The sequence below is a fragment of the Ceratotherium simum genome, chromosome 5 (genome assembly GCF_057802395.1).
Source record: "Ceratotherium simum simum isolate JZ-2026a chromosome 5, ASM5780239v1, whole genome shotgun sequence".
Classification (NCBI taxonomy): domain Eukaryota; kingdom Metazoa; phylum Chordata; class Mammalia; order Perissodactyla; family Rhinocerotidae; genus Ceratotherium; species Ceratotherium simum.
Genome location: NC_141904.1, coordinates 13,903,311 through 13,928,924, shown reverse-complemented (window position 1 = coordinate 13,928,924; position 25,614 = coordinate 13,903,311). Strand labels below are relative to the sequence as shown.

The following is a 25,614-nucleotide window of genomic DNA, read 5'->3' as shown; positions in this document are numbered from 1 at the left end:
TCTGGAGCAGAGATCACTTTTATTGGGATGGCTTCGTTTTAAGAAAAGGAAAGAGACAAAGCCAAGAGACAGCCTCTGCTGACAGACGCCTGGCCCGTTCTGCCCATGTGGTGCAAAGAGGGGGATCCCGGCCACACGTCCTGCTGCTCATTCCTCGAGGCCCGGGGCTGCTCGGGCTTCAGTGCACCTTCTTGAATACTTGCTTGCAGACCACACCCTGCACTCTCATCTCCTGAAACAAAGGCAGATGCTTGTCGTTGGCCAGAGCAAGGTCACACTTGGGGCTCAGTGCATCTACAGGACAAGAACTTCGAAAATACTCAGTGGCTGTTATTTTTCCCCAGGAGTTGGTCTGAACTAACCAATTCCTTGGAAAGCCGGCTGAACTGGCTCAGTGGAGACCAGGCTCTGCTACACCCTGTAGACAGAGCTGGCCGGGAAACAGATGTGGCTCAGAACTGACCAACGGGACCCTCTGATGCCTCTCCTCCTACTACCCTCAAGGAGCCAAAGGCTTGAAGAACCTCAGGCCTGAGCCCAGGACAGAGTGTGTGCCCAGCCTTGGAAGAAATCAGGCCCAGACACATGGCTTGATCCCCAAAGGGCTCAACAGGTCACCGCAGACCAGGGCTGCAAACTAGCGTGGTGGTTCCAAGCTTCAGCTGCCCACTGGAGTTACCTGGGGAGTCTGAAAAATGCCTGCGTCCCAGCCAGACCAGTAATATCAGTATCTCAGTGGGCGGAGTAGCAGAATCGCTATTATTAAAAGCTCCCAGGTAGTACTAAAATGCAGCTAAGAAAGCCTTTGCCCTGCCTATAGGGCAGCCCTTGCTGAGTGCTGCCAGGGGGAATAACGGCACAGCGCTGTCAGGCCTTCCAATTTTTTTTTTTTTTTGAAAGAGGCTGGAAATCTGAATATTTATGTGACATCTAATTTTCAAATTGTTGGCTGAAGAAGTTTGAAGCCCACTGATGGCCAAATAAAAGAGGCCTGCCAACCAGTTTGTAACCTCTGGCCTAGAGCCACAGAACTATTGAGCTGAAAGGGCCAATGGAGATCACATCATCTACCCTCACTGTCTGCAGTGGAGGAAATAGAGGCCTGAGGGGAGCCCGGCTCAAGGTCAGGCACTGCAGCCCTAGCTCTCTGCATCAGGCTAAGCTGCCTCTGAAAATAACGCCCTCGGGCCTCCTCCCAGCACTCCTGCCTCCCAAAACTCCTGCAGCCCGATCTCTGCAGGCCCCCATGTGGTAGGACAGCATTCTGCAGAGGCGGCTGAGGGAAGGAGGGCACCTACCCAGAGGCACCCAGTGAGGCAGGACTAGAACCCAGGTCACCTGGCCCAGGCTCCTTTCTAGGAAGGAAGGTAATTGGGGAGTTCCAAGGGGGCAGAGAAGAGATGGGAGGTCTCCTCTCAGAGGACGTGTGTTATTTTAGCCCTCCAGGGGTTAAGGCCCCTACTCTGGATTCGTGGGTGCTTTTCCCACACAATGGAGGGAGTAGAAGTGGCTTTGACTAGAGGTCCAGGCTGGAGGACAGGGTGAGTGGGGCCCACACCTGAGCTGAGAAAGGCTTCTCTTCCCCCAATCTAGATTATTGAGATCATGTCTTAGAGAAGCTTAGAGAATTCTCCTTGGCTCTGGCCTGCCACAATTTGGCATCGTGAAAATAGACATCATGTGGGAGCAAATTTTAGTTCTGCAACTTTCTAGCTGTGTAACTTGGGTGTGAGCGTCCATGTCCTCATCTGCAAAATAGGAACCATAATAATCTCTGGCCCATAGGGCTGCTGAGAGAACAGAAAGAGATATGGAAGGCCACAGGGCTTGGCTCCACCTCTGATGCTTAGCAGACACACCTCCTCACCTCCTCCCTGATTGGACAGTTGGGTCAGCCCAGACCTTGAAAACACACTGCTCAATTTTTAAAGTCACTCAAGTGCCTTCCTTAGGGCTTTGGGCGAGATGCTTCAGAGCAGAACAAAGGCCCAGCCACGGGGCATTCTTCCAAGGTCCACCTAGATCTCAACAGTGACCAGGGCCTCTGGGACCCCACCTGGCCTGCCCCCTGACCCAGGAACTTACCAGGTGCAGCTCATCACCCTCAATCCACTGGGTCCAGCCGCGTCCCTCCTTCTCGCCCTTCTGCACACACTCCAGCTTGTCCCCGTCCCAGCTCACCGTGGTCTGCCAAGCGAAAAACCACCATCTGTCAGTCTTGAGCAAGCAGGCCTTGGGGGCTGGGGGAGGGGCCGCCCCAACCTTGATGATCCAGAGTGTGCTCAAGTCAATTTCATTATAGAAAATTTGCAACATAATACCCCCTGTCCTGGACCGGCGGCCCAGTGGCATAGTCAAGCTCGCCTGCTCCATTTTGGTGGCCCAGGCTTCACGGGTTCAGATCCCGGGTGTGGACCTACACCGCTCATCAAGCCATGCTGTTGTGGCGTCCCACATACAAAATGGAGGAAGATTGGCACAGATGTTAGCTCAGGGACAATATTCCTCAAGCAAAAAGAGGAAGATTGGCAACAGATGTTAGCTTAGGGACAATCTTCCTTACAAAAAAAAAAAAAAGGATTATTAAAAAATAAATACCCCATCCATCACATGCTCTTATTAAAGAATACAAATCAGTTTTTTTTTAACTGTTTTTTTTGAGGAAGATTGGCCCTGAGCTAACATCTGTTGCCAATCCTCCTCTTTTCCTTTTTTATCTCCAAAGCCCCAGCAGATAGTTGTATGTCACAGTTATACATCCTTCTAGTTGTTCTATGTGGAATGCCGCCTCAGCATGGTTTGATGAGCGGTGCATAGGTCCACGCCAAGAACCCAAATGGCGAACCCCAGGCTGCTGAAGTGGAGCGTGTGAACTTAACCACTACGCCACTGGGATGGCCCCTGCAAATCAGTTTTAAAATTTAGAGAAACTTTCATAAATTTCATTTAAAAGGGTAATTAGGAGAGACAAAGTCATTGGGGTAAGGCTCTCACTGCAAGGGCTGAGAATGGGGCTGGGGAGGGAGAAGGGGCTCCTGAGGGCTGAGCGCACACTGCTGTCTGCCATCTTGCTGGTAAGGGGCAGACTCCTCAGAGTACCCTGCCCATTCCCATACATTTCTTTCATTCATTCACTCATTCATTCGTTCATTCATTGTTTCAACCTTTGCAAGGTCTTGGGTGACCAAAAAGACCCCACCCCTGCCCTCAAAGAGCTTTTCATCTCATGGGGAATGACCTTAGATATAAACAACCACCTGTAGGTACAGATGGCTGCTCTTCCCGGCACTCTCTGTGTGGTCTGTAAATCCTCACGACTGCCCATTTGGAGCATGGATTAGCACCTCCGTTTCACAGATCGGGTTAAGGGACTTGCAAGTTCACCCAGGTGGTCAATGGCAAAGCCAGGTCAGAGCACAGATCTGTGGGGCTCTGAAGTCCCCCTCCCACTGGACTACACTGTTTCCCTAGGTGTCCAGTGTCACCAGAGCTACAGACCAGGACGTTAACTGTGGAAGCCTAGATGAGAGTCAGGGAGGGGGAAGCTCTGGGAGGAGGAGGCCCCAGGCCTGCGCCTTGAGGGAGAGAATGGACCTGGAGCAGAGGAAAGGAGGCGCTGGGGGAGAGGGGTTCTCGGTGGACCACCAGGAGACAAAGGCACAGAGATGGGACAGCACAGGGCACGCTCAGGGAGCTCCTCGGACGGGTTCCAGGGAAACGTGGGGCAAAGAGGAGGAAGCTCCCGCTGCCCTGCTGGTGCCACCTCGTCCCCACCTTTTAGCTCTCACATCTTCCCTGAGCATGGGGTGCCCCGCCAGGAGCTGAAACGCTCTAGGAAGAACATAGTAATAAAAAGAATAAGAAGACAGACAGCAGGAGAAGGCCCAGCCTGTGCCCAGGGGAGATCTCAGTCTTATTGGAGCAGTAAGGGCCCACCCAGAAACACAGGCTCAAAGAGTTGGAACTCAGTCTGGCCTGGGACCCGTGTGCAGGTGCGGGGAGCATCTCCCATTCTTGCAGCTACCCACCTCCCTTCAACAGCTTTCCACACGGGGCAATTCCACATTATGAGCCCTGCCTCCCCCTGTAGCGGTCAGAACTCCGTTTGCCCCTAGTTCCTGTGTGGCTCTGAGCAAGTCCATGCCTTCTCTGGGCCCCAGTGTTTCCATCTGTCGTATGAGGGGTCAGAGGACATGAACGCAGAGGCCTCGGCTTCCCAGAGATAAGGTGCTAGGACTGCTGTGCTGCCGGCCAGGCTCAGCTGATAAGCATCCAGGAGAGAAGGAGAAATCTGGGAAATGGGTGCGGAGTGAGTGGGCACTTCCTACAGGAGGACCACCTCCCCCTTGCCCCCCAACTCCCAGCCTCCCTCCTGGGCTCGCTGAGCACTACTGCCCTCTGCTGCTGGGACGAAGCCGGCAAGGAGACGCACGCACAGGGTGATAGGTGGAGCCAGCTGTGTTCTCCCAGCTTTGCACAGGAATAAGTCCGACCTCTGCCCCTGGAGCCTGTTCCCAGAGGGAGACGGGGCACAGGAGGACTTGGGGAGGGGGTGGCTCCTCTCCCTGGTCCAGAGATCACCCCGGGCACACGTCCAGCCCCAAGCCAGAGAGAAGGTCCAGCTCCAAGTCAGAATGTAATGAAGTTAATGTCTGACGAGGTGTGTCACGAGTAAAGACCACTAATGACCTCAAGCCATTCCCTGGGGGCCTTGTCCATGCCAGGCCTGTGAAGGGAAGTGGAGACTGAGAATTCAGACAGTCCTCGACTTCAAGGAGCCCATAAGAACACTTGGCTTCCTCATCAACGGAACTTCTCCTCGTGTGTTTATCCAGAAGTCTACTCTGCATACCAAGGGCTCCAGACTCTATCAGAGGCCAAGAGAGAACCACTGGTTCTCAGTTACGATGTACACACCTCCGCCTCAACGGGAAACGTCCGAGTCAATGAGCATATCCGTACCCTCTGTGCTGGAAAATACAAGAATGCTCTAGGAAGAACACAGTAACAAAAAGAATATCTGTAATCTTGCTTCTTCAGAGATAATTGTTCTAACATTTTGGTGTATTTCTCTGTAGTCTTTTTCTCTACTAATACATATATATATTTGTTTTTGAAAAATTAGAATTGCATCCTTTATGGATTTGTAGCCTAGTGTCTTCATTTAATAGAAGCATTTTTTCACTTCAACAAATATTCTCCATAAACATTATTTTAATTGTTACATCATATTCAGGAAATGGCTACATAATTTGTAGGACCCAGCACAAAATAAAAACGAGGGGCTCCTTTTAAGAAAATGATGAAGAATCTGAAGACGGTGACAGCAGAGCATTAACCCAAGCGAGGGGCCCTTCTGAGTGTGGGGCCCTGTGCGACTGTGTGGTCACAGGCCTATGAAGCCGGGCCTGGCAGTATTTCACTGCACAAATGTACCATTATTAAGCCCATTACCAACTCTTGGACATTTAGGTTATTTATAATTCTCTGCTACTATAAATAAGACTTCCTTGTACACACAGTTTTGAACACATTGTTTCCTTAGAATAAACTTCCAGAGGGAGAACTGTGGCATTAAAGAGTACGCATGTTTGTAAGGTTTTGGATAAGTATTGCCAACTTGAGCTCCAGAAAGCTCACACCTGTCTACCCTCAACACCAATGTTGGAGAATGAGCAGGAAGAGCTGTTCGTTAATGGCACAGCAGCAGGCTTTACTCCTGGGCTAACATGTTACCCTCTCCAGATCATTTGGTATCTTTTAACAGGGACGATTTGGATATACATAATAAAAATACCTTACCAAAAGAATGACGGATGGCAGAATTTCAGACATCATGATAGGTGGAGGGATACAGGGAGCAGAAGGCTCTTTGGGCATAGAGAATCCTTTCTTAGAGCCCTACAAATCAGACCTCTTAAAAAGAAAGCTCCTTAACACACAAATGCTATGTCAGTTTCCAAAGGAGGCACTTTTTCACCCCCAAGTTCCGCTGACTCTGACCCAGGGTGAGCTGGACAGAAGAGACTGTTCTCGTCTATACTGAATATATAGGGGATGCGGAGTTCAGAGAGGTTAAGTGACTTTCTCAGTGACCCCCAGGTAACGAGAGAACGAACTTGGGCTGGAAGGTGGGCCTTGCATGACTCAGCGCCCCCTTGTTTCCCAGCCCAGGGTAGGGCACCCAGAGGTGCCCAGCAGATGTCTGCTGAAGTCTTTGGGGGATGCGGAAAAAATATGGGCATTGTGCTAAGACTCTGAGCAGCTCCCAGGGGCAACATCCTTCGGTTCAGTCCAGCCACTGCTGGGTGTGTGTGCTGAGAGCCAGAGATGGGTCCTAAAGGCCCCTGCCCTAAAGAGATCACCGCAGAGAAGGGCAGAGAGAGAAGTGCCAGGTGGTCACAGCCCAGTGTGGTAGGCGCTGGGATCAGGGGAAGCGCAGGGCCTGTGGTGCCCACGAGGGAGCCTCATTCTTATATGAAACATAAGCTAGTTTTCTGAAGTGGGAAGGCACTCCAAAGAGAGTGAATAAGCACAAGGCAGCCAGTGCTGTAGAAGCCATCTTGGAGTTACGGACAGGGAGGAACAAGGCTGGGAGGTAGAGACGGGGCCACAACGCCAGACTGAAAACTGGGACTGCGGTCTGGAGCACGTTCTCAACGCCTCCCAGTGCTGCCTGTGCCCTCACACAGCCCTGTGGCTCTGATCTGCTGTGGGGAGCCATTAGGTAGAGCACTCACCAGGTGGGCCAGGGAATCTGCCGGGCTGTCCTGTGGGTTCAAGGGGCCTGGAAGCTCAGCTGTCACTTACATTGGGCTCCTGGTACCTCCCCCAACCCCACTGTACACCCTCTACCTGTATCAGGTTGACCTAGTACTGTCAACAAAGAACATGTTCCTTGCCCTCTGTCCCTAGCTATGTGGAATGACTTTGGGCAACGGGATTAACCTCTCTAAGCCTCACTGCCCTCATCCACAAAAGAGGGATTAATGGCATCTACTGTGGCAGACTGTTCCACTGGTGGCCCCCAACAGATCACATGATATTCATGCCCTGTGAAGTCCTCTCCCACACTGACTCTGGGCTTCGCTGTGTGACTTGCTTTGGCCAATGGGACAAGCAAGCATGACGCAAGCAGCACCTTCGCAAGCAATCGTATGCTGGGGGCTTGTCCCCTCGGAACCCAGCTGCCGTGCTTTAAGGAAGTCAGGCTGTTCTACTGGAGAGAAAGGTGGCGTGGAGAAGCCCTGAGGACGAGAGAGAGGTTCCTGCAGGGGAACTGAGGCACCCCAACCGAGCCTTCGGCTGAACGCAGTCACATGGAGCCAAGAACTGCCCAATCAACCACAGAATTGTGAGAATAAATGGTGATTGTTTTAAGTTATTAACTTTTGAAGTGTTTTGTTATATGGCATTAGATAACTGAAAGACCTACTCTACCAGGTTGTGCTGAGGGTGAGAGAAAACGCACATAAAATGCATGAGGCTGGCACAGGAGGCACTAGCTAAGGGTGATCACGACCAGAGCTTAGATCTGGATGGGATCTGCTTGTCCAAGTTGAATAATAACTAAAGCCTTTTTTTTTTTTAAAGTTGGAAATTTGTGAAGAAGTGATGGACATGCTATTCATCATGGCTAAATGTTTCAGAAATGTTCAGAAACGCTTCACCTTCCAGGAGACTTGCCTCCAATGGGAGTCCACGCAGGGGCTGCCTGCTGAGCGGGGGCCCAGGAGCACTGCCATGTCCGCTGCCCCTAAAACTGAATTAGCCTTTGTTTAAGCAGATGTGTTTTGGGGACTCCCCACTGACAGCGGTGATGGCTCCAAAAACACCATTTAGTTCTCCCACTTTGCTACCCCATGTTCACTTTTGGTGGGCAAGGATTTTTCTTTTTAGGCTTTGTATCCTGTGGGAATAAACCAAGCATTTCCTGGAGGATCAGATTTGTCCTAAGAACAGAAAAGGGGGGCAGGGAGTCAGGGAGGAGGCCGATCACCTGAAAACAAATGAGAGGAAAAAAGGAAAGAAGTCACGTTGGAAGGGGAATGAGTAATGAGCAATGTCACTTGTTTTCTTGTGACACAAAATGTAACTTCTGATAACAACCTTCCCCAGGACCCAAGAACTCATTCTGTGACCCCTCGGCGATGCACAGCCAGCCACCTTTGCTAGACCAGGAGCAGTGAAGTCTGGGACAAGGATTCCTTGCCCCCTGAATGTCAGGTCTAGAAGGGTCTTTAAGAAGTCATTCAATCCAGTTTCCTAGGTGAGACACTCACCACTGCTCAATCCATTTAATCAGAGTCTCATGGAGGCATTTCAGGCAAGAGGATGTCCCTAGTGCTTTTCAAGTGGCACGGGAGGGCAGCTGCCTGTGGGGGCTGAGGTGGACATGGTACAAACCACGGGGACAGGCAGTCTGCCTCCACCCCACCCTGGGCCCTGGGAATCCACCCTGGAAATGAAGCCCAGAGAAATCCAAGGACAAGGGGGAAGTATGGCCACCTTCAACTCCCCTCCTGGCAGTAATTCTAACTGCACAGACCACCTGAAAGTCTGCAAACAGGCCAGAGCCCAGGGCAGCTGGTTGTAAAGCAAAGCCAGTCTAACTTTTCTATTAAAAACCAATAACCTCCAACACTTTGGCCTTGTCAGCAGCTTTCCCAAAAGGACATGCACCAACAGATGAATGAAGACAGCTCTGCATCATTCTGACAAGGGACTGTCACTTCAAAAGCCATTATCCAGCTCCCCGACCACTTAGAAACCCCAGCTGGCACTGCTGCATGGGGACCAGTGACACAGAAAACCCGGCTCCCACAGGCAGCCTGAGGAGGCATGTCCCAGGGAAGTCTTGAGCCCCCCTTGCTGTGCAGGTGACCTGCACCACTGACAGACTATTCCCACTAAATGGACCCATCTTGAGGCAGCGACCTGGCATGAACCACAAATAGTGGGATTCGACTCGGCTGCCAAAAATTTGTGACATTCGTTAAAGTTCCCCAGTACCCAAAATACCCACTCCAACGAGCAGGGGGACGATGCATCACTGATCCCTCCAGACTCCCCCACCCAGCTCTGGGAGGCTCTCTGCTCGTGGACGCACCTCCCAGAGGACTGGGACTGAACCTTATTGTCTCTGTGGTTCCAGAGCCAGGTCATAAGAGGGGAGGACTTGTCCATGGTGACTCTGCCTGTAAAGGCCAGAGCCAGGATTGACCCAGGTCTGACTCCAAAGCCTGAGCTCTTTAAATTTGGGGGGAAAACTGAAAAACCAGACAGTGACTAAACACTTTCACATGATGTGAATTGCTAAAAGACGCAAATTGGCCATTCCTCCTGGAGTTTGATTTTAAAGCGTGCTTCACCCTTTGAGGGCTCCTGGGACAATAAGAAAGTTCTCAGCCTCTGGTGCCTGTGTTAAATAAGTGCGTGGATGGGAGGGGCAGGGAAGGGAGCAGAGAACCTGCCAAGTGCCAGGCACTGTGCTGGGAGCTTTCCATCACCTTTCACTTGACCTTCAAGCTTTAGAGCTGATAAAAATTAGGCTTAGTTATGTAACAAGCCCAAGCCACCTAGGGCTTAGGAGTGAAGCCATCGCTTGAACTGAACTCTTTCCAGCTGAGACGTCCACTAGGTGCCCGTGAGGCAAGGCTGGCTGAGTGGATAGGTTTGCCCCTCTTCTTCCAGTCTGTTCCTAGGGGGCTGGCAATTATCTAAAATCAGCACGTTTGGGGGGCGGGGGAAGCCAATTCACTCTAAAGCAGACTAAAACTAAATTAATAAGGCCTTAAAATGTGAACGAGTAATTAGAGACGTAAAAGCTGTTAGAAGCAACTACTACAAACCAGTAAAGCCACAACAAGGCCTTCGGGGGATGAAAGAATGCAGTTCTAATACTCTGAAGAAGCTGACTGCAAATGGTAACACAATTCTTAGGACAAACAAAATGAGAAAACGTTAACACTAATCTTGACATGTCATTTTTTAAATTCCTTAAACATTCCAGGAAGTGCTCAAGATCAATTTTAAAACAAGAAACCATCAGAGGGCTCAAGGCCTCATGAGGCCGAGGTTCTGGATAGGGAGGAGGGAGCTGGGGCTGGAGGTCACGGGGCTCCTGTGAAATGGCACTTAGTCACTATGGGGGCCCAGCACTGAGGGTGGCCCTAGGGCTGGGCTGGACCCACGCTCTGCCATGGGGCAGCTCAGTCTGGAAGAAAGGCAGACATGCAAACTGGCAGCAACACCAGCCGTGTTCTGTGCTAGGATGTGTGATGGGCACCCAACCCAGCCTGGGGGTAAGGGAGGGCTTCCTGGTAGAAGTAATAGCACCACTGTCATTATCCTTGTCACCAACATCACCTTAACAACACTTATTGAGTACTCACTATGTGCCAGGCAGGTACTCAACAAGGCAGGGGTCATATCAAGTTGATTCCTTAAACCTCCTGGCGCAGTTCGCTTCTCCCCATTTCACAAACGTGGAAACTGAGGCTTTAAGGTGACCCAGCCATCAAGTGGGGAGATGAGATTTGACTCTGGAGCACACGCTCTTGGCTACTGTGCCAGCAGTTCCCTGATCTAAGCTGACCCTTGAATGAGCAGTAGGATTTTACAGAATGGTTCTGTACAAGGAAACAGCATTCAGCATTGTGGGTCCCACACCTGCACACCAGCCTCGGGTGCTGGATAGAAGCAGGTAAGGTGAGGACCCTGCTCTCAAGAGCCCACAGACTATTGGAGGAGAAGACAAGCAGACAGAGAGTTCCGGCAGAATGGCAAGTGCTGGCAGAGATAGGTGATGGTAGTTTTGGAAATGGGAAGGCACCTCATCAGCCTCTGAAGTGGGGACAGAGGTCCACCAGAGAAGGCTTCCTGGAGGAGGTAATACTGAAAGTAATGCTGGAATTGACACCAAAAAACCATGAGAGTTAGGTTAAGAAGTAGAAATTGGAAAAGAGGAACACGGGAATCCCAGGCAGAAGGAACAACCTGGACAGATGTGGGGAGGTTGGGGGCTGCATGAGTGAGGCTGCTAAATGGGCTCTGCCTGGCTGGACTCTCTTGGCATGACCCTCGGCTGGACTCTCTTGGCATGACCCTCCCCACGGGGCCTGATCCCGCACCTCCGAGCCCAGAATTTCCTGGGGAGATCACTCACAGCCTCTCTTCTTCCTCACTTGACATCTCTGTGGCTCCAACCAGCCACACCTGGTGCAATGGAGAATCCAGATGTTTGCTTATCTGGCAGGCACAGCTGGCTCAGCTGCTCGGGCCAGTGCAAGGAATCAGCTTACTATCAGGTCCACCCACAGGGGGCGTGGAATAGGGAGGGGCCGTCCTGCCAGAGAGGCTCAGAAGAGCTCTGAAAGGCAGAGCCCACCGAGGCCTCGCCACTTCCACAGGAGCGTCTAGCCTCTATTTTTCATCTTTAAAGGAGAACAGAAACAAAGAGCCCCAGAAGATAAGAGATGCTGGCTCAGTACCTGCGGAGGAGTGAGCAAGTCAGGATGTCTTGACTGAGAGTCCCTTGGGGTCTGGGATCCTTTTCTTCACTGCGGGATACCAGCCACCGCCTTAGGATCCATGGCAGAGGAAACGCACACTACCCTTCGTTGAATGAATGAATGAATGAATGGCAGAAAACATTCTAGGGGTACTCATAATTTTTCAGCCAATGAACACCCCTCCTCCCGCTTTTTGTAGACAAAATATCCAGGCAATGTAACTGTTTACTCTTCCATAGACTGGCCTTACAGGAATGGGTTAGCCATTGGAGTGACACTGGCCCCGAGCCTCTGAGGCCTGGAGCACTCAGTCATCATGCCCAGTGCCACAGAGCCAGAAGAGTATGAGTCATGGTTTAAACCCCCTTCTGCCTGACTCTGAACCCACTGCCTGCCTGCCCACTGTTCCCACATGAACATCTTGCTGCCGTGGATGCCGTTGCCATTGAATAGTACCCGGCAGGCTGTGGGCCTGCATCTGGCCCAGCCACTGGACAGCGGTTCGCCTGCCCGAACTGGGCATTCAGGAGGGACCTGATGACAACTTGGATAAAGGCGGGCCTGAGCTCCAATCCACCCCCACCTCTTTCTAGCTGGGTGACCCCAAGCAATTTACTCCTTCTGAGCCTCCACTTTTTTTTTTCCTGAGGAAGACTTGCCCTAGCTAACATCTGTTGCCATTCTTCCTCTTTTTGTATGTGGGTTGCCGCCACAGCATGGCCACCGACAGATGAGTGGTGTAGGTCCCTGCCTGGGATCCGAACCCGCAAACCCAGGCCGCTGAAGTGCAGCGCACTGAACTTAACCACTAGGCCACTTGGGCTGGCCCTGAGCCTCCATTTCTTTATCTGCAAAATGGGGCTAATGAGGCCTCCCACAGAAGAGAGCCATTAGGATGAAATGAAACATGGGGATTCAGGGACCTATTTCAGTGCTGGCCACATGATGACTCTGTAAGCAGTAACTGCCCTCTGCTCTTGGCCTTCCCCAGCCTGTTCTCTGTGAATGTGGAGAGGCACGTGCCCTTTCAGGCCAGCCTCCACTCCTGTAACCCTGCTACCTCTTCCCTGGATGGCCAGGTGGCCCTTCACATGTTACCACCCCCAGAATTTGTCTTCTGGAGGACACAGTTTACAAGGTGAGAGAATTAATAGTAACAGCTCATATGAGGGAGGAGTTGACTGCAGGTTTTCCTGCATCTAATCCTCACCATGAAGTAGGTATCCCTTCCTTTATAATTACCACACTTCACAGACAAGCAAAGGCACAGAGAGGTGAAGTAACTTGCTTCAGGCCACCCAGTTTGTAAGTGGCAGAGATGGGATTCCAAGACAATGGTCTGGCTCCAGAGCCGAACTGGTTATGACTCAGCCAGGTTGCCAGGCCCCGCCTCAGAGGGAGTTGGGCCGTGGACAAGCAAGAGCTTAAACAAGGGCCAGGAACAGCTGCCCTCAACCCTTGAAGCTACAGTTCTCAGCCAGCAAGCCAGCCTCCACCGTCAATGAGAAAGAGATGCAAACCAGACCTCACTCCTCTGCACCCGAAGATTCCATCCCATGACACCACTGCTTCATCAGGGGACACTGCACTTTCATCTCTCTCTGGCAACAATATGGAGTCAGACTGCCAGGATCCAAATCCTGGCTCCACCAGCTACCTGATCTCAGACAAGGGATATCTGTTCTGCTTTCATTTTCTTCATCTATAATATAGGAAGAATGTTGGCACCTTCATCATAGAATTGTGAGGATTAAAAGAATTAATGCATGGAAAATGCATAGAATTCCTAGCACATGGGAAATACGCAGCAAGCATTAGCTATTACTAAATGGGAAGTGGATCTTGAGGTGTTCTGATGAATGACTACCATTTATATTGTTTGAGGGTCTGCTATTTTAACTTAACACTCATTTGACAAACACATTGGAGCCCACTCTGCTAGGCACTGGAGATACAAAGATGTGGGCCCCACTGTCTAGAATCTCAAATGCATTAACAAGCATCACAGGTGCCCTAGGAGCAGCATTGGTAGAGAGAGACAGTGAGGCAAACGGAGAGGATAAGGTGGGATGGGGAGTCAGGACAAGATCCATGGAGCAGCTAAGCTTGGGCTGGTCTTAACCAATGGGGAATTATTCTCCCAGGGGGAGGAGGCAGGGGACTTACCCCAGGGAAGGGAGCAGAGAGATGCAAAAGAGGATGGCAAGTGCAGGCACCTGCAAATGGTGGGACGGGGCCAAGCATAAGGTGTGAGGTAGGGAATGGGGCTAGAGAGGCAGGCGCCGCCATGTCCTGAAGAGCCCCAGTGACATCCAGCCTATGCCTGTCAGCACTGGGGAGCCTCTGGGGGTTTTGAGCTGGGGAGTAGCATGATCAGATTCCCTTTTTAGAATGTGAAGGATGGGCTGAAGTACTGCAGATGGTGGAAGGGAGATCAATGGGAAGATACTGCAGTAGTTAAATGAAATAACCCCGGAAAGTGCTGAGACTGGCACGTAGTAAACACAAGAGATATTCATTGTTATTATTATTACGAGCAAGAGATATGGGGATGGGAAAAGGAAAAGAGATGCTAAGAAGCAGAATCTATGGCCCTTGTCGACTGACTGCCCATAAACGCTTTTCATTCATCTTCACAGTGATCATTTACAAGGCCACGTAGTGGTCTAGGGAATTAAAAAGCCATAGCTGCTCTAATCACCTGCGGCTATCTGGCACTCAGGAACACCAGCAGGGGGCAGCCTGTTCTGTAAACCACACAAAGTCAGAAGTCAGAGAGAGTGAAGTGGAAACCCAGGGCTACAGTTAACCAGTAGTGTGACCTTGGGCAGGACCCTCGGATCCTTGTCGGTAAAATGGGAGAGCAGCGCCTCCCCTCTAGAGGTGTTGGCGGATTACACGGTATCCAGAAAGTGCTGGGGCAGAGCCTGCCACATAGCAGCTCAGAAGGTTGCTATGATCACACGGGTTGTTGAGGATTATTACCACACAGCAACAAACACCTTTGTACAAACAGAGAGAGCTTTCTTCTTTTTCTTTTGAGTGATTTTCCTGGAATATAATCCCTTAAGTGGGATCTCTGAGTCAAAGAGTATGATGATTCTTCTGACTCATTGCACTCCGTCAGAAAGAATTTTTTCCCCTCATTTTCTGAGTGTGGGGCCAGTCCTGCTGTGAGGCTGGCGGAGGCGGGTTTTGCAGCCCAGGTTCTGCTCCATCCTTCCTCCCTGCCATCTTGTTTATACGCGCTTCCCCAGAGTACTCCATGCTGTCCTTGACCCTCAGGTCAGGAAAGGAGGAAGGCGGAAGGAAGGAAGGAGAGAAGGGAGGAGGAGAGGGAGGGCTGACTCATAACAGCCCCATGTTAAAGACAGCCAGCACTCTAAGGTATCTGAGTACTAAAGGAAACACCTAGAGAAGGCTTTGGCTATTTAATCAAAATAAATGTGCTCTAATGGCGGAATTTTAGGCAGCATGACAGAGACCTGGTGTCCTCTTTGGAGGACAAGGGGTGGTGTGTGTGCGTGCACACACTCGTGCGCTCTAGCACAACTCAATTTATACAACCGACACAGCTACAAAAATGCTTCCCAGGGAGGAAGCTATTGTGAATCAGGCACAGCCCTTGTTCTCAGAGGAGTTTTCAATCAACTCCGTCAAATATGAATAAATCCCTGAGCCCAGGTGAAATGTTAACAATAGGACCTGGGCTGCAGGGGCTGGTTTCTAGAGACTTCCACGGGGAAAGGAGACCCTAAGGGCAGTCAGTCATCAACTTATAGCCTCTGGATGCCTGGAGGGGAGGATGGTAGGGATTCCAGCCTTACCCATCTCTTCTGGTCGCAGGCCCTGCGGAGCCAGGGGTCTGGGTTGACTGCGAGAGCCTAGACACCCTCAGAGACTGGGACGGTAAACCAGTGAAACAGAGGCTCCCACACTGAGCTCACACCTAGAAAGTGGTTTTAGCTACTATTCAGACCCATCTATTCAGGACTTTTGGAGGGGCTGCAGGCTGAAGGTGAGGTCCTGGACCACTCCCAACACTCTCAGGCTTTCCCACAAGACTCTCCTTTTCCTGTCAGGCCCACAGCCAGCCTCCCATGCAGGGCCTGACTTGGATGGCAGGTGGCCCAGGGGGCAGAGTTCTGGCCCTGCCTGCAGAGGCCCTGCTCCAGGCACCACACACCCTCTCCCACCCCTGCAGAGTCCTCCTGGGCTCCGCTGCTCAGATTAGTCGGAAACAAGAGCCCAACCCCGACAGACCTTCAAGGCTTAGCCAGAGAATAACGTTCCAACTCTCAATGCATATACTCACCACACACCAGGGACTGTGGTAACAGCTTAGCATGCATATAGCACTTCGAACTTTTCTAAAGTGTCTTCCACCCTACATGTTCTTCTAGAACCATGCCATGTCCCCACTGAGATGTGGAGTCTATGTCCTCTTCCCTTGAAGATGGGTGGGCCTTTGTGACTGCTTCAACCAACAGAGTATGGTAAAACCATTGCTATATGACTTCAGAGCCTAAGTAGATCATAAAGATGCCATACACTTCTGCCTTGTTTTCTTGGCCCCGTCATTCCTGAAACCCAGCTGCCATGTTGTGAGGAATGTGAGCGAGCCGTCTGGAAAGTGGATCCTTCAGCTCCCTGCTGACATGGCATCCAGCAGGGATGAGCCATCCCCTTGAGCCCTGCTAAACTGTAGATTCATGAACAAAATAAACAACTGGTATTGATTTGGAGTTTTGGAACACTAAGTTTTGGAGTGGTTTGTTACACAGCAATAGAAAACTGAAATAATTCATCACCACATTTAATTTTTACAACAATCTCATCAGTGGTACTACCATGGCTCCTTTTCACAAATGAGGACACTGAGGCCCAGAGGGATAGAGTACTTTCCCCAAGGTAAAAAAGCTGGAAGGCAGACCCAGGATTCAAATCCAGGTCCATCATAAAGCCAAAGCTCCTAATTGCTCTGTCATACCCCACACTTGTCAAGCTGCACGCACTATTGGTATCACCTACTTGGACCCTCAGTAGCAAACCATTGTGAATTCCTGCAAGTTTGGTAACTCCAGGCAGACTCTGCCCACAGGGACTGGACTGTATTCACTCATCCTCCAGAACTGGGCACCCTTAACCCCAGCACAGGCTTATTACAATGAATCATGACAAGAATATCACAGGAACCTGGGCATGGGCAAGCCCACTTTCTCGTTTTTCTTTCTTAGTAGATACCAAAAGCACGGTCTTTGAACCACCAGCATCAGCAACATCTGGGAACTTGTTAGAAACACAAATTTTCGGGCCCCACTCCAGACCTTCTGAATCAGAAATTCTGGAGTTGGGACGTGCTTAAGATTGAGAACTACTGATCTAACTACTTATGTGGTTCTTAACCCATGATCTCCAGACTCCGAATGTCTTAGGATGTTTTTAAATGCAAGTGACAGGAAACCAGTTCAAATAGCTTAAGAAGAAAGAAAGGGATGTACTGGCTCCAGTGCATGGGAAGTCTCGGGCTGATGTTAGTGTCAGGAGCTCCACAACCCTCCAATGTTGCATTCTCTCTCTCATTTCTGCTTCTCTACTGGCCTCATCTTACTTTTTCCTTCTGTTGGATTTCTCCATGCAGCCATGGAAGATGGCATGGAAGCTTACATCATACCAGCTTATCAACCTTAGGGAGACTAGAACTCACCTCTCTCCCAGGGTCCCTAAATTAAATCCCAGCAAAGGGTGCAATTGGCCCAGTTGGGGCACATGCACAATCATGTGACAGGCCATGGGACACTGTCATCACCCTGGTTTAAGGTGCTCATCCCAGGAGAGACAGTGCACTATGATTTGCAGCTCCAGCAGAAGCCCCCAGGCAAGTGGGGGTAAGTCCCACCAAAAAGGAGTGCTCTTTGGGTGGGTGGGGAGCAATGTCAGTCAGAAAAACAGCTGTGTCTCCCCCACTAAACCCCTGGCTACCATGAGTGACTATGTCCTGCCCTCAGTCTAGGGTATCAGAAGGGCTCGGCCCTTGTTGCACACAGTATTGTGGCCTCACAGGGCACTGTCCCCTGTCCTATCTCTATGGTCCTCAGAATTTGCCTTGAGAGACAGGCAGAGCAGCCATCATGACGCCCATTTTGCAGATATGAAAATAGAGGCAGCATGTCCAAGCATTTAAGGTCGCTCTGTCAGTTAGGTAACAGAGGACGCTGCTAAAACCATTTGGTGCAGCATGGCCTTGCTAACAAGGATTTAGTACACGGGATTTTCCTTCGTTCTGGCCGAACAACCAACAAGACCTAACAAACCAGTGTGATTCTTGAAAGCTACTTTGTTAATTTTATTTGGGTTGTTTTAATTCCTCTTTTAGTAATCCTCAAAAGCATGCTGCTGACACCGATTTCAAAGATCGGGGAACTTGAGCTAAGACATGAGAGAGACTCCGTGTTTCCATCCTGCGAAGGCCCCAGCTGAATGCTGGGTTCCTGTTCTCAGAGGGGCGGCTCTCAGAAGGCTCCCAGATCCGAGGGCATTCTCAGCTCTGCAGCCCAGGGAGCTAATTCTGCCACTGGCATTGTGTTTTTCAAAATAAGAACCCAAAAACTCTCTTTAATGAGTCAAGAGCAGGATCAGAAAGCTGGCAAGAGTTTAAAGCAAAGGCCAATAGCGGTTTGGTGGGTGTTATTCATTACCATATATAACTAGATGGACGGACGGATGGATGGGTGGAAGGAGGAAGTCAGGCAGGGAAGGAATGGAAACACATATGGTTAAAAAGCAAAGAATTCAGAAAATCCTTAAGTGCTCATATGGAAAGATGCCTAAAAAATATCACTGAGTGAAAAAACACTGTGCAGAGGAGTGGGTCTTTCTTTCCTTCCTTCTTTTTTTTTAGGCTTCAGATAGAGATATTGACTAATTATTTGATCAAAAGATAGACAGCTCTATACCTATTCGAGGAAGGTTTCCAGACACATCCTCCAGAACTGCTAAGTGTTACCCTCCAGGGAAGAGGAATGGGGCCAAGAGGGGAGGGTTCCTTTCCCTTTCAGGCTACTCTTTCCGGGCTATTTGAATTTTCCTTTTACAATAAAAACACAGAACACCACAGAGGGGCCACAGAGGGCCGGAGGGCTGGGAGTGGAAGGCAGGCTCTGAGCAAGGGGTCATCCTGAGTTCAAAGCTGGATATGAAGGCGGGGCCTCAGCCCGGGGAGGACGCGCCAGTCTGAGAGAACAAAGCTGCCTCCTCCAGGGAAAACCTGACCTGTGTCCCTGGTGGGAAGACAAATCGCCCTTCTGCCTCTACCACACAGAGCCAGGCTCCCTCCCAGCTGTGATTCCTGTCTGAGGCTCGGTCTTCTCCCACAAAAGCTGTTCATGGGGGGTGGGGGGTGGGAACAAAGAACCCCATCATTCCTCATTCCAGGGGGATTCTTGGGCCAGGAGTGGGGACACTATTTGAGATTGAGGAGCACCTTCCTTTTTCAAGGCCCCCTGTCCTGCCAGGGCCTACCTCTGCTAGAGTCAATCCATGATATTGGTTTCAAACCGGGCCTGAGATTTCATCTTAATGGACGAAGGCAGTAGAGAAAAGCTGAGCCCAGATTTTATACATTTCCACCAAAATGATAGCCCCTGCTGCTCGTGGGTCAGGTCAAATCTGAACAGAACAGACTGGAAATGTGAGCTGAGTGATCCCGGGCTATACAGGTCTGAATCCCTCAGCCTGGGGAGAGACTACAGGGCCATTTCAGGTGGTTCTGGGCACCGATTGCAAGTCCATAGGGGTCAGATGATGGACTAAACTCTCCAGTGGCATGAGGCCCTCTATATCTGATTTTATAGTTTCTACTTTTTGTAAAGACACAGGCACAGAGATGTTTCTTTACTCCAGAGCAGTGGTTCTCAAGCTTCAGTTGCATCAGAACCACCTGGCGGGCTTACTGAAACCCAGATCGCTGGCCCCGCTCCCAGAGTTTCTGATTGAGGCCAGGGGTGTGGCTGGAGAATCTGTGTTTCTAACAAGTTCTCGGTGCTGCTGCTGCTGCTCTGGGAAGCACGGCTCTGAGGAAGCCACAGCGCAAACCACCAACTGCTCCCCAACTCTAGAGGAGGGGGAGGAGGGTGATGGTAACCTGGAGAACGTCCCGTCTAAAGGGAGCAGCTGCGACAGTGTCCCAGGGATCTGCACGGCACAGGAAAAAACAGGCACCCAAGAGTTTTCAGCAACCTTGATTCTTTTTGGTAAGAACAGCCAGAAATATGAGTTTTTCTATGAAATCTTACAATCTTTGGCTATCACTGGCAACTGGCTCTGAAATTTTTCAAACATTTTGCAGGCCAAACAAAACACATCTGTAGGCCAATTTCACCCTCGGCTGGGAACCATGTCTGTGTTCCCATGGAGAAGAGGCCGGAGCAGAGATCTCTGAGCCAGCCAGCCTGTGGGCCCCCTGGGGAGGGGTGTCAGCCTGACCACGCCTCTCCCGGTGCAGGCTCCCTGCGGCCTGTCAGGGCCACATCGAGCTCCCTACCGAGTCCTCATCACTCTCCACTTCCCTGGCCACAGTCTGCCTCCAGCCACCCTGAAGTCTTCACAGACTGCACCTCTCACCTCCCGAAACCACCTCCCAACCAGGACTCTTCTGAACCCCGGGCCTTTGTGCACTTGGTTCCCTCAGCCTGGAATGCTCTTATCCCTTCTCCACATCTGCCCTAATTCTTACTTGTCCTTCAAGGCCCTGCTCGGCTGTCACCTCCTCTGGGGAACCTTCCATGACCACTGCTCCCCCACCCCCCAGCCCTGTGCTCAGCCTGCTGAGTTTCCATCACTACACTGGGCTGTAACGGCCTGAAGATATCTGCCTCCTCCACTGGCCTGGGTGCTCCAGGAGGCCCCACTGCCTCTGTGTCCGCAGGGCTGGGCCCAGGGCCTGGTGTGGGGCAGGTCTGGCAGCATCTACCAAGCGCTGTTCTCTTGGCCTTGGCCTTCCTCTCATCCCCTTTCTGTTTATCTGGCTACTTCCTGTCTATCCTTCAAGCCACAGCTCAGCCTCCACTTCCTGTGAGAACTTTCCTTGACCTGGGAGGGGGTTATTCTCTGCCTGTCCTTCGTCCCTCTAGCGTGATAGCACACTATCACAGAATTATTGGCCACTTTGGTCTGCCTCTCCCACTACACTGAACTCCAGGAGGGCAGGAACCCTGCGCGATTCATCTCAGTAACATGGGGGCTGCCAAGACAGAGTAAGCACCTGGAAATGCTTATAGGACCAAGAAAGGAATGAACAAAACAGATGAATGAATGATCCCAGGTGAGAAATGAGGCCCTCGTAATGTCTTGGAATGAAGCCAACCTGATGGTGAGGACAAGCTGGCCTCCCAGCCCCTGCTCCTGGCTGCTGTGTGCAGAGCTCAGGGAGCAGGAGGAGCAGTGGTGACCTGGCAACCAGCTTGCCCAGGAGCCCTGGGAGCCCTGGAGACCTCTTGGCCTGCAGCTCCCCTCTATTCACAAGTCTTAGGCTGGACAGTGGCTCTCATTCTATGATCCGACACCCTCCTCAGCCCTGCTCTTCGGGGTGGCCCACCATCCAGCTGGACAGCCCCGAGGGAAAGGCTTCTCTGCAAGGGAACGCCCTCCCCCAACGGGCAACAGCAAGGTGAGTGGCTGTCTGCTTGGGAGGGGGCCGCCCTGAGCCCTGGGACAGCAGAGGTGACCATGAATCCTGCCCAGTTTCACGCAGTCTGCCCAGCCACTGGGCTCCCTGACCTGCTCACCTACCCTGTCCTAATGCTGGGTTGAGAAAGATGGTGGCCACATGCTGCTTCGTGTCCCAAATCCTCCCTGCCACTCCCTTTTCTTCACAATTAAGTGCAGAAGTCATCTCCCCAGGACTTGTTCTGGGGTCCCCTTCTCTGGGTGCTGCCCTTTGTCACCACTGATCTCACTGTGTCCTGACTGTGTGTGTCTGTGTCCCCCACAAAGACTGTGAGTTCCCAGGCATCAGGGATGGGACCTGCTCTGCTGTGTCCCTGCGCCTGATGCAGTGACCAGCGTGTGAGGAAAGCAGTAGGTGTGGTGCAGTGGTTAATGTAACGGCCTGGACTCTGGAGCCGATGGACCAAGTTCAAATCCTCCCTCTGCCCCTTACTTAACTTCCCCAAGGTCCCACAACAAGAGATCCTGCCTCGGTTTTCTTCTCTGTAAAGTGGGGTTGAAACCGTGTTGTGAAGACTGAGTTAAAATACAATGTGAGGGCCAGCCCCGTGGCTTAGCAGTTAAGTGCGCGTGCTCCGCTGCTGGCGGCCGGGGTTCGGATCCCGGGCGCGCACCGACGCACCGCTTCTCCGGCCATGCTGAGGCCGTGTCCCACGTACAGCAACTAGAAGGATGTACAACTATGACATACAACTATCTACTGGGGCTTTGGGGGAAAAAAAATAGATAAATAAAATTATAAAAAAAAAAAATACAATGTGAACAGTAACTGGTGTACAGTGAGCACCTGATGAGAATTAGCCAGTATTACTAGGTGAGCAATAAATGTTCCACGGGTTAACGGATGAGGGAGGGAATGAAAGGGCGAAGATAATCAGCCAAGTACCAGCCAGTATACTCCAGAGGCTGCGGTGACCCAAAATAAAGATGTATGATGTGCTCTGTGAGTGCCCCACGAGGGAGCTGGGGACAGGGATCACGGTGCAGGTCCACGCCGTGGGCTGGGGAGCAGGTCTCGGGCAGTGGTCAGAAAGGCAGGGCCCCTGCTCACCGAGGCAGACCCTGTCTGAAGGTCTCATGTCCCACCACGAGCCTCTGGGCAAATTAAGAGGCCCTGGGCCTTTTAAAGGCACAACCTGACATTTCCCTACAACAACAGTGTTTTCTCCCACTAGTGGCCTCTCCAAGGATGGTGCCTGCTAGCTACCCCCGTCCCACTACCATTCCAAACACTAACTCGGGACCACCTTCAGAGGAATCAACAACCGGGTGTGTGCGTGCGTGTGTGTGTGTGTGTGTGTGTGTGTTGTCCAGGCCTGGGCTCCTTACTCCCAGACACCACCACGCCTTCAACCACAGTCCTAACAAATCTGAGCCATCTGGTTTCTGCAAAGGCTACCAGCAGAGGGGTTCAAAGTCCGAAGGCCTAGGGTTCAAATCCCATCTCTTGCAAGTCTCTTTGCCCCCTGGAGCCTCAGTTATTGCCTAATACAGGGTTACTAATCCCTCCCTCCCTGGGCTGGGGTGTATAACTGGCGCAGTGCAGGGCAGACAGCAGGCCTTTGGTAAAGGTGGGAGGAGAAGGGGAGGGGGAAAGGGGACCTGGGAGGGGAGGGTAAGAGGGAGAGGAGGACGAGGGGGAGGGCGTCTTCCCTAAGCAAGGCCGCTCCCTGGCGGTGAGCCTAAACCAGCTCTGGATTCAAGACTGGGAAAGGAAGACCAGAGCACCCTGACCTCCCAGCGACCTGAGAACGCCGATGGAGGGCTGGGGCTGACCTTCCGGAGTCTGCTGTGGCAGCGCTAATTGGGGTCTCCCAGTCACCAGCTTCCCACCCTTGGGGGCAGGAGGCTCCCTCCCCTCGCCTCTCCCTTGAGGCTGGCCTGGGCTGCAGGCACTGACTGTCCAGAGTAGGTGTTGGCGGCAAGGTTCAAAGGAAGCTCGGTGGGCAATGGAGGGTGAAGGGGTAGGGGAAGTCCGGGAGCCAAAGCCCAGTTTTGGGAGGAGGAGGGGCAGGCCAGTCGGCTTCCGGCAGGGATCACGTGCCCTCTGCTTCCTAGAGCGGCTTCGTGCTAGGTCAGGTAGAAGTTTACACTTAAGAAGGGTTCCCTGGTTTCTTCTTTCTTTCCTCTCTTCCTTCCCTCCTTCCTCCACCAGCTCCCCATGCAGCCAGCGGAGAACAGTCAACAGACTCGCCCGGAATTCCAGCCCGGCCCCTCCCTAGCTGTGCTACTCCGGGCATGTTGGTTCATCTCTTTGAGGCTGTTTCCTCATCTGTGAAATGGGTGAACTCATACCTCCCTCAAAGGCAGCTGCGGGCATTAGGTGAAGTCACGTGTCTGAAGCACCTGGCTCCGCGCCCAGACACAGCCGAGACTCAACTCACCGCAGCTTTCACAACTCTCACCATCTGTTTGGATGGAGGGGATGAGTGATGAGTCGGAGCTGCCTACTCGGGGGCCGGGAGTGCTAGGATCCCCAGTGCCTAAGAACACAAGGGCCTTTGCCCCCCTCTCAAACGAACTAGCCCAGCCTTCGGTCAGGGTCCCTGGGCAGGAGATGCCCGGGTGTACACATAAAACCTCACCATGCACTTGCGGTCATCTATGCCTGTCAGATCCTCCTCAAACTCCTTCCCAACCTGGAAGTCCATGATGTAGTTCCTAAAAGTGCTCAGCGTGCGGATGATCATATGGTCGCCGTCCTGCACGATCTCTTTGTCTGGCTTCAGCAAGTTGGCGATTTTGCGCAAGGCCACATTGACATCTGTAGAAGTGCAGGGACAGAGAGTTGGCCGAAAAACTCAGAGAGCTGTTCCCAAGGTGGCAGGGCCCCAGGTCCCCCCACCCCGCCCCGGGAAAACAGTGGGGGTTCCCTGCTCACTTAGCGCAGTCTCTGCGCGCAGCCGGTCTGTGCTTTTTTCTTTTCTTTCTTTTTTTGCAACAAAGTTTTTTTGCCTTTATGCTAACCCTTTAAAAACAAAAGCTAGCAAACCAAGCCCCGCTTTCCTAATGAAATTATCCACGTCTAGAGCCAACTATCAGACATTTGCCACCAATTAACCCTAACAACCCCATCTCCAATTCGCAGCCTGCTGGCCACCCTCGGAGCCCTGGCGGCGGCCGCCCTTCCTGCCGCCCGGGTGCACGGGGCGGCGCTCGCCCAGGCGGAGGCAGGCGGCAGCGGGGTCGGGGGGCTCTGCGGAGCGCCCCCCACTCCCCGCGCCCCCAGCGGCTAGCGCCGGGCGAGGGCGGCGGGCAGCGGCTTACCGAGCGCGCGCAGGTACTCCTCGAAATTCTCGTTGGCCAGCATCTTCCAGTACCCGGTGAAGTCGACCGGCATTTCGGGGGGCGACTGGGGCCGGACGGCCACGGAGCGGGCGGGAGCAGCTGTCGGCCCTGCAGCGGTACCGAGGCGAGCGCGTTGGTGGGCGGCCCGGAAATGCGCGCTCTCCGGGGCCAGGGGGCTCCGCGGGGCGGCGACAGCTGGATTCCGAGCGCGCACACAGCCCGCGGGAGGATCCACCGGAGCCCTCGCTCCTCCCCCGTCGGTGGGGGCGGAGGCGGGGACCTTGCAGGGCCAGGTTTGCCCCTGGCCGAGGCCACCTCCCTTCAGATCTTCAGTTCGCCTCCTCGTGAAAGAAGTGGAGATGGGGGGTTGCTTTATTGGCCCCAACTCTTCGGTTCCTACGGGATTCCTTCAAACGCCATGAACTTCTCACATTCAGCGGCCACTTGAGGGTTGGGAAAGAGTCTCCTGGTGTTTGCTGGAGTGATTAGAGAGAGAGGCCATTTACAGGCCTTTGTCTAAAGCCCCGCGCGCTGGGCGGCCAGGGCGGGAAAGCAGTTCAACTCTGGGGAGGAAAGTGGGGCGCTCTCCACATCCCTCCCCCAGAGAGAAGCAGGGTTGCTGCTGTTAAAGCAAGTATGGCTAAAAGGCCCTCTGGGCGGTTCTGATGCTCACTCGAGTTTGAGATCCACCGCTTTATGCAAATGTAAGCAATTATCAATATACTGCTGCTTTTTCCGCCGTCTCACCTAACGCAGCACGGTACCCCACAGTGTTCTGCACTTCGCTTTTTTCACTTAATATCATCTGGAGACCTATGCATATCTGTGCATAGAAAGAACTCTCATTCTTCTGCAGGATATTCCATTGTTTATTCAGCTTGTTCCCACGGATGGGGACGTTTATGTCGTTTCCGACCCCTTCCTATTAGAAACAGTGCTCAGTGGAGGTCTTCCATCACGTCTCATTTCCCACCCGGTGCGTCTGTCATAGTGCTTTAAAACTGTCTGCTGTCTGCCAGCAAGGAGATGACATAATCATGTGGGTTGACTTTTTGACCCTTTATTAAAGACTAAACACCTCTTTCAA

The 25,614-nt window shown here is 52.1% G+C and overlaps 1 protein-coding gene across 1 annotated transcript; it reads right to left on the bottom strand.

Annotated features, from left to right (window-relative positions):
• On the bottom strand, nucleotides 1-24,703 carry RBP1 (retinol binding protein 1). Its single transcript, XM_004419937.3, has 4 exons — nucleotides 24,507-24,703; nucleotides 23,825-24,003; nucleotides 2,086-2,187; nucleotides 1-232 (listed from the first exon to the last, which is right to left on the bottom strand). The coding sequence occupies exons 1-4, from the start codon at nucleotides 24,577-24,579 to the stop codon at nucleotides 179-181; spliced, it is 408 nt and encodes a 135-aa protein (XP_004419994.2). The 5' UTR covers nucleotides 24,580-24,703; the 3' UTR covers nucleotides 1-178.
• Nucleotides 24,704-25,614: the final 911 nt, after the last annotated feature.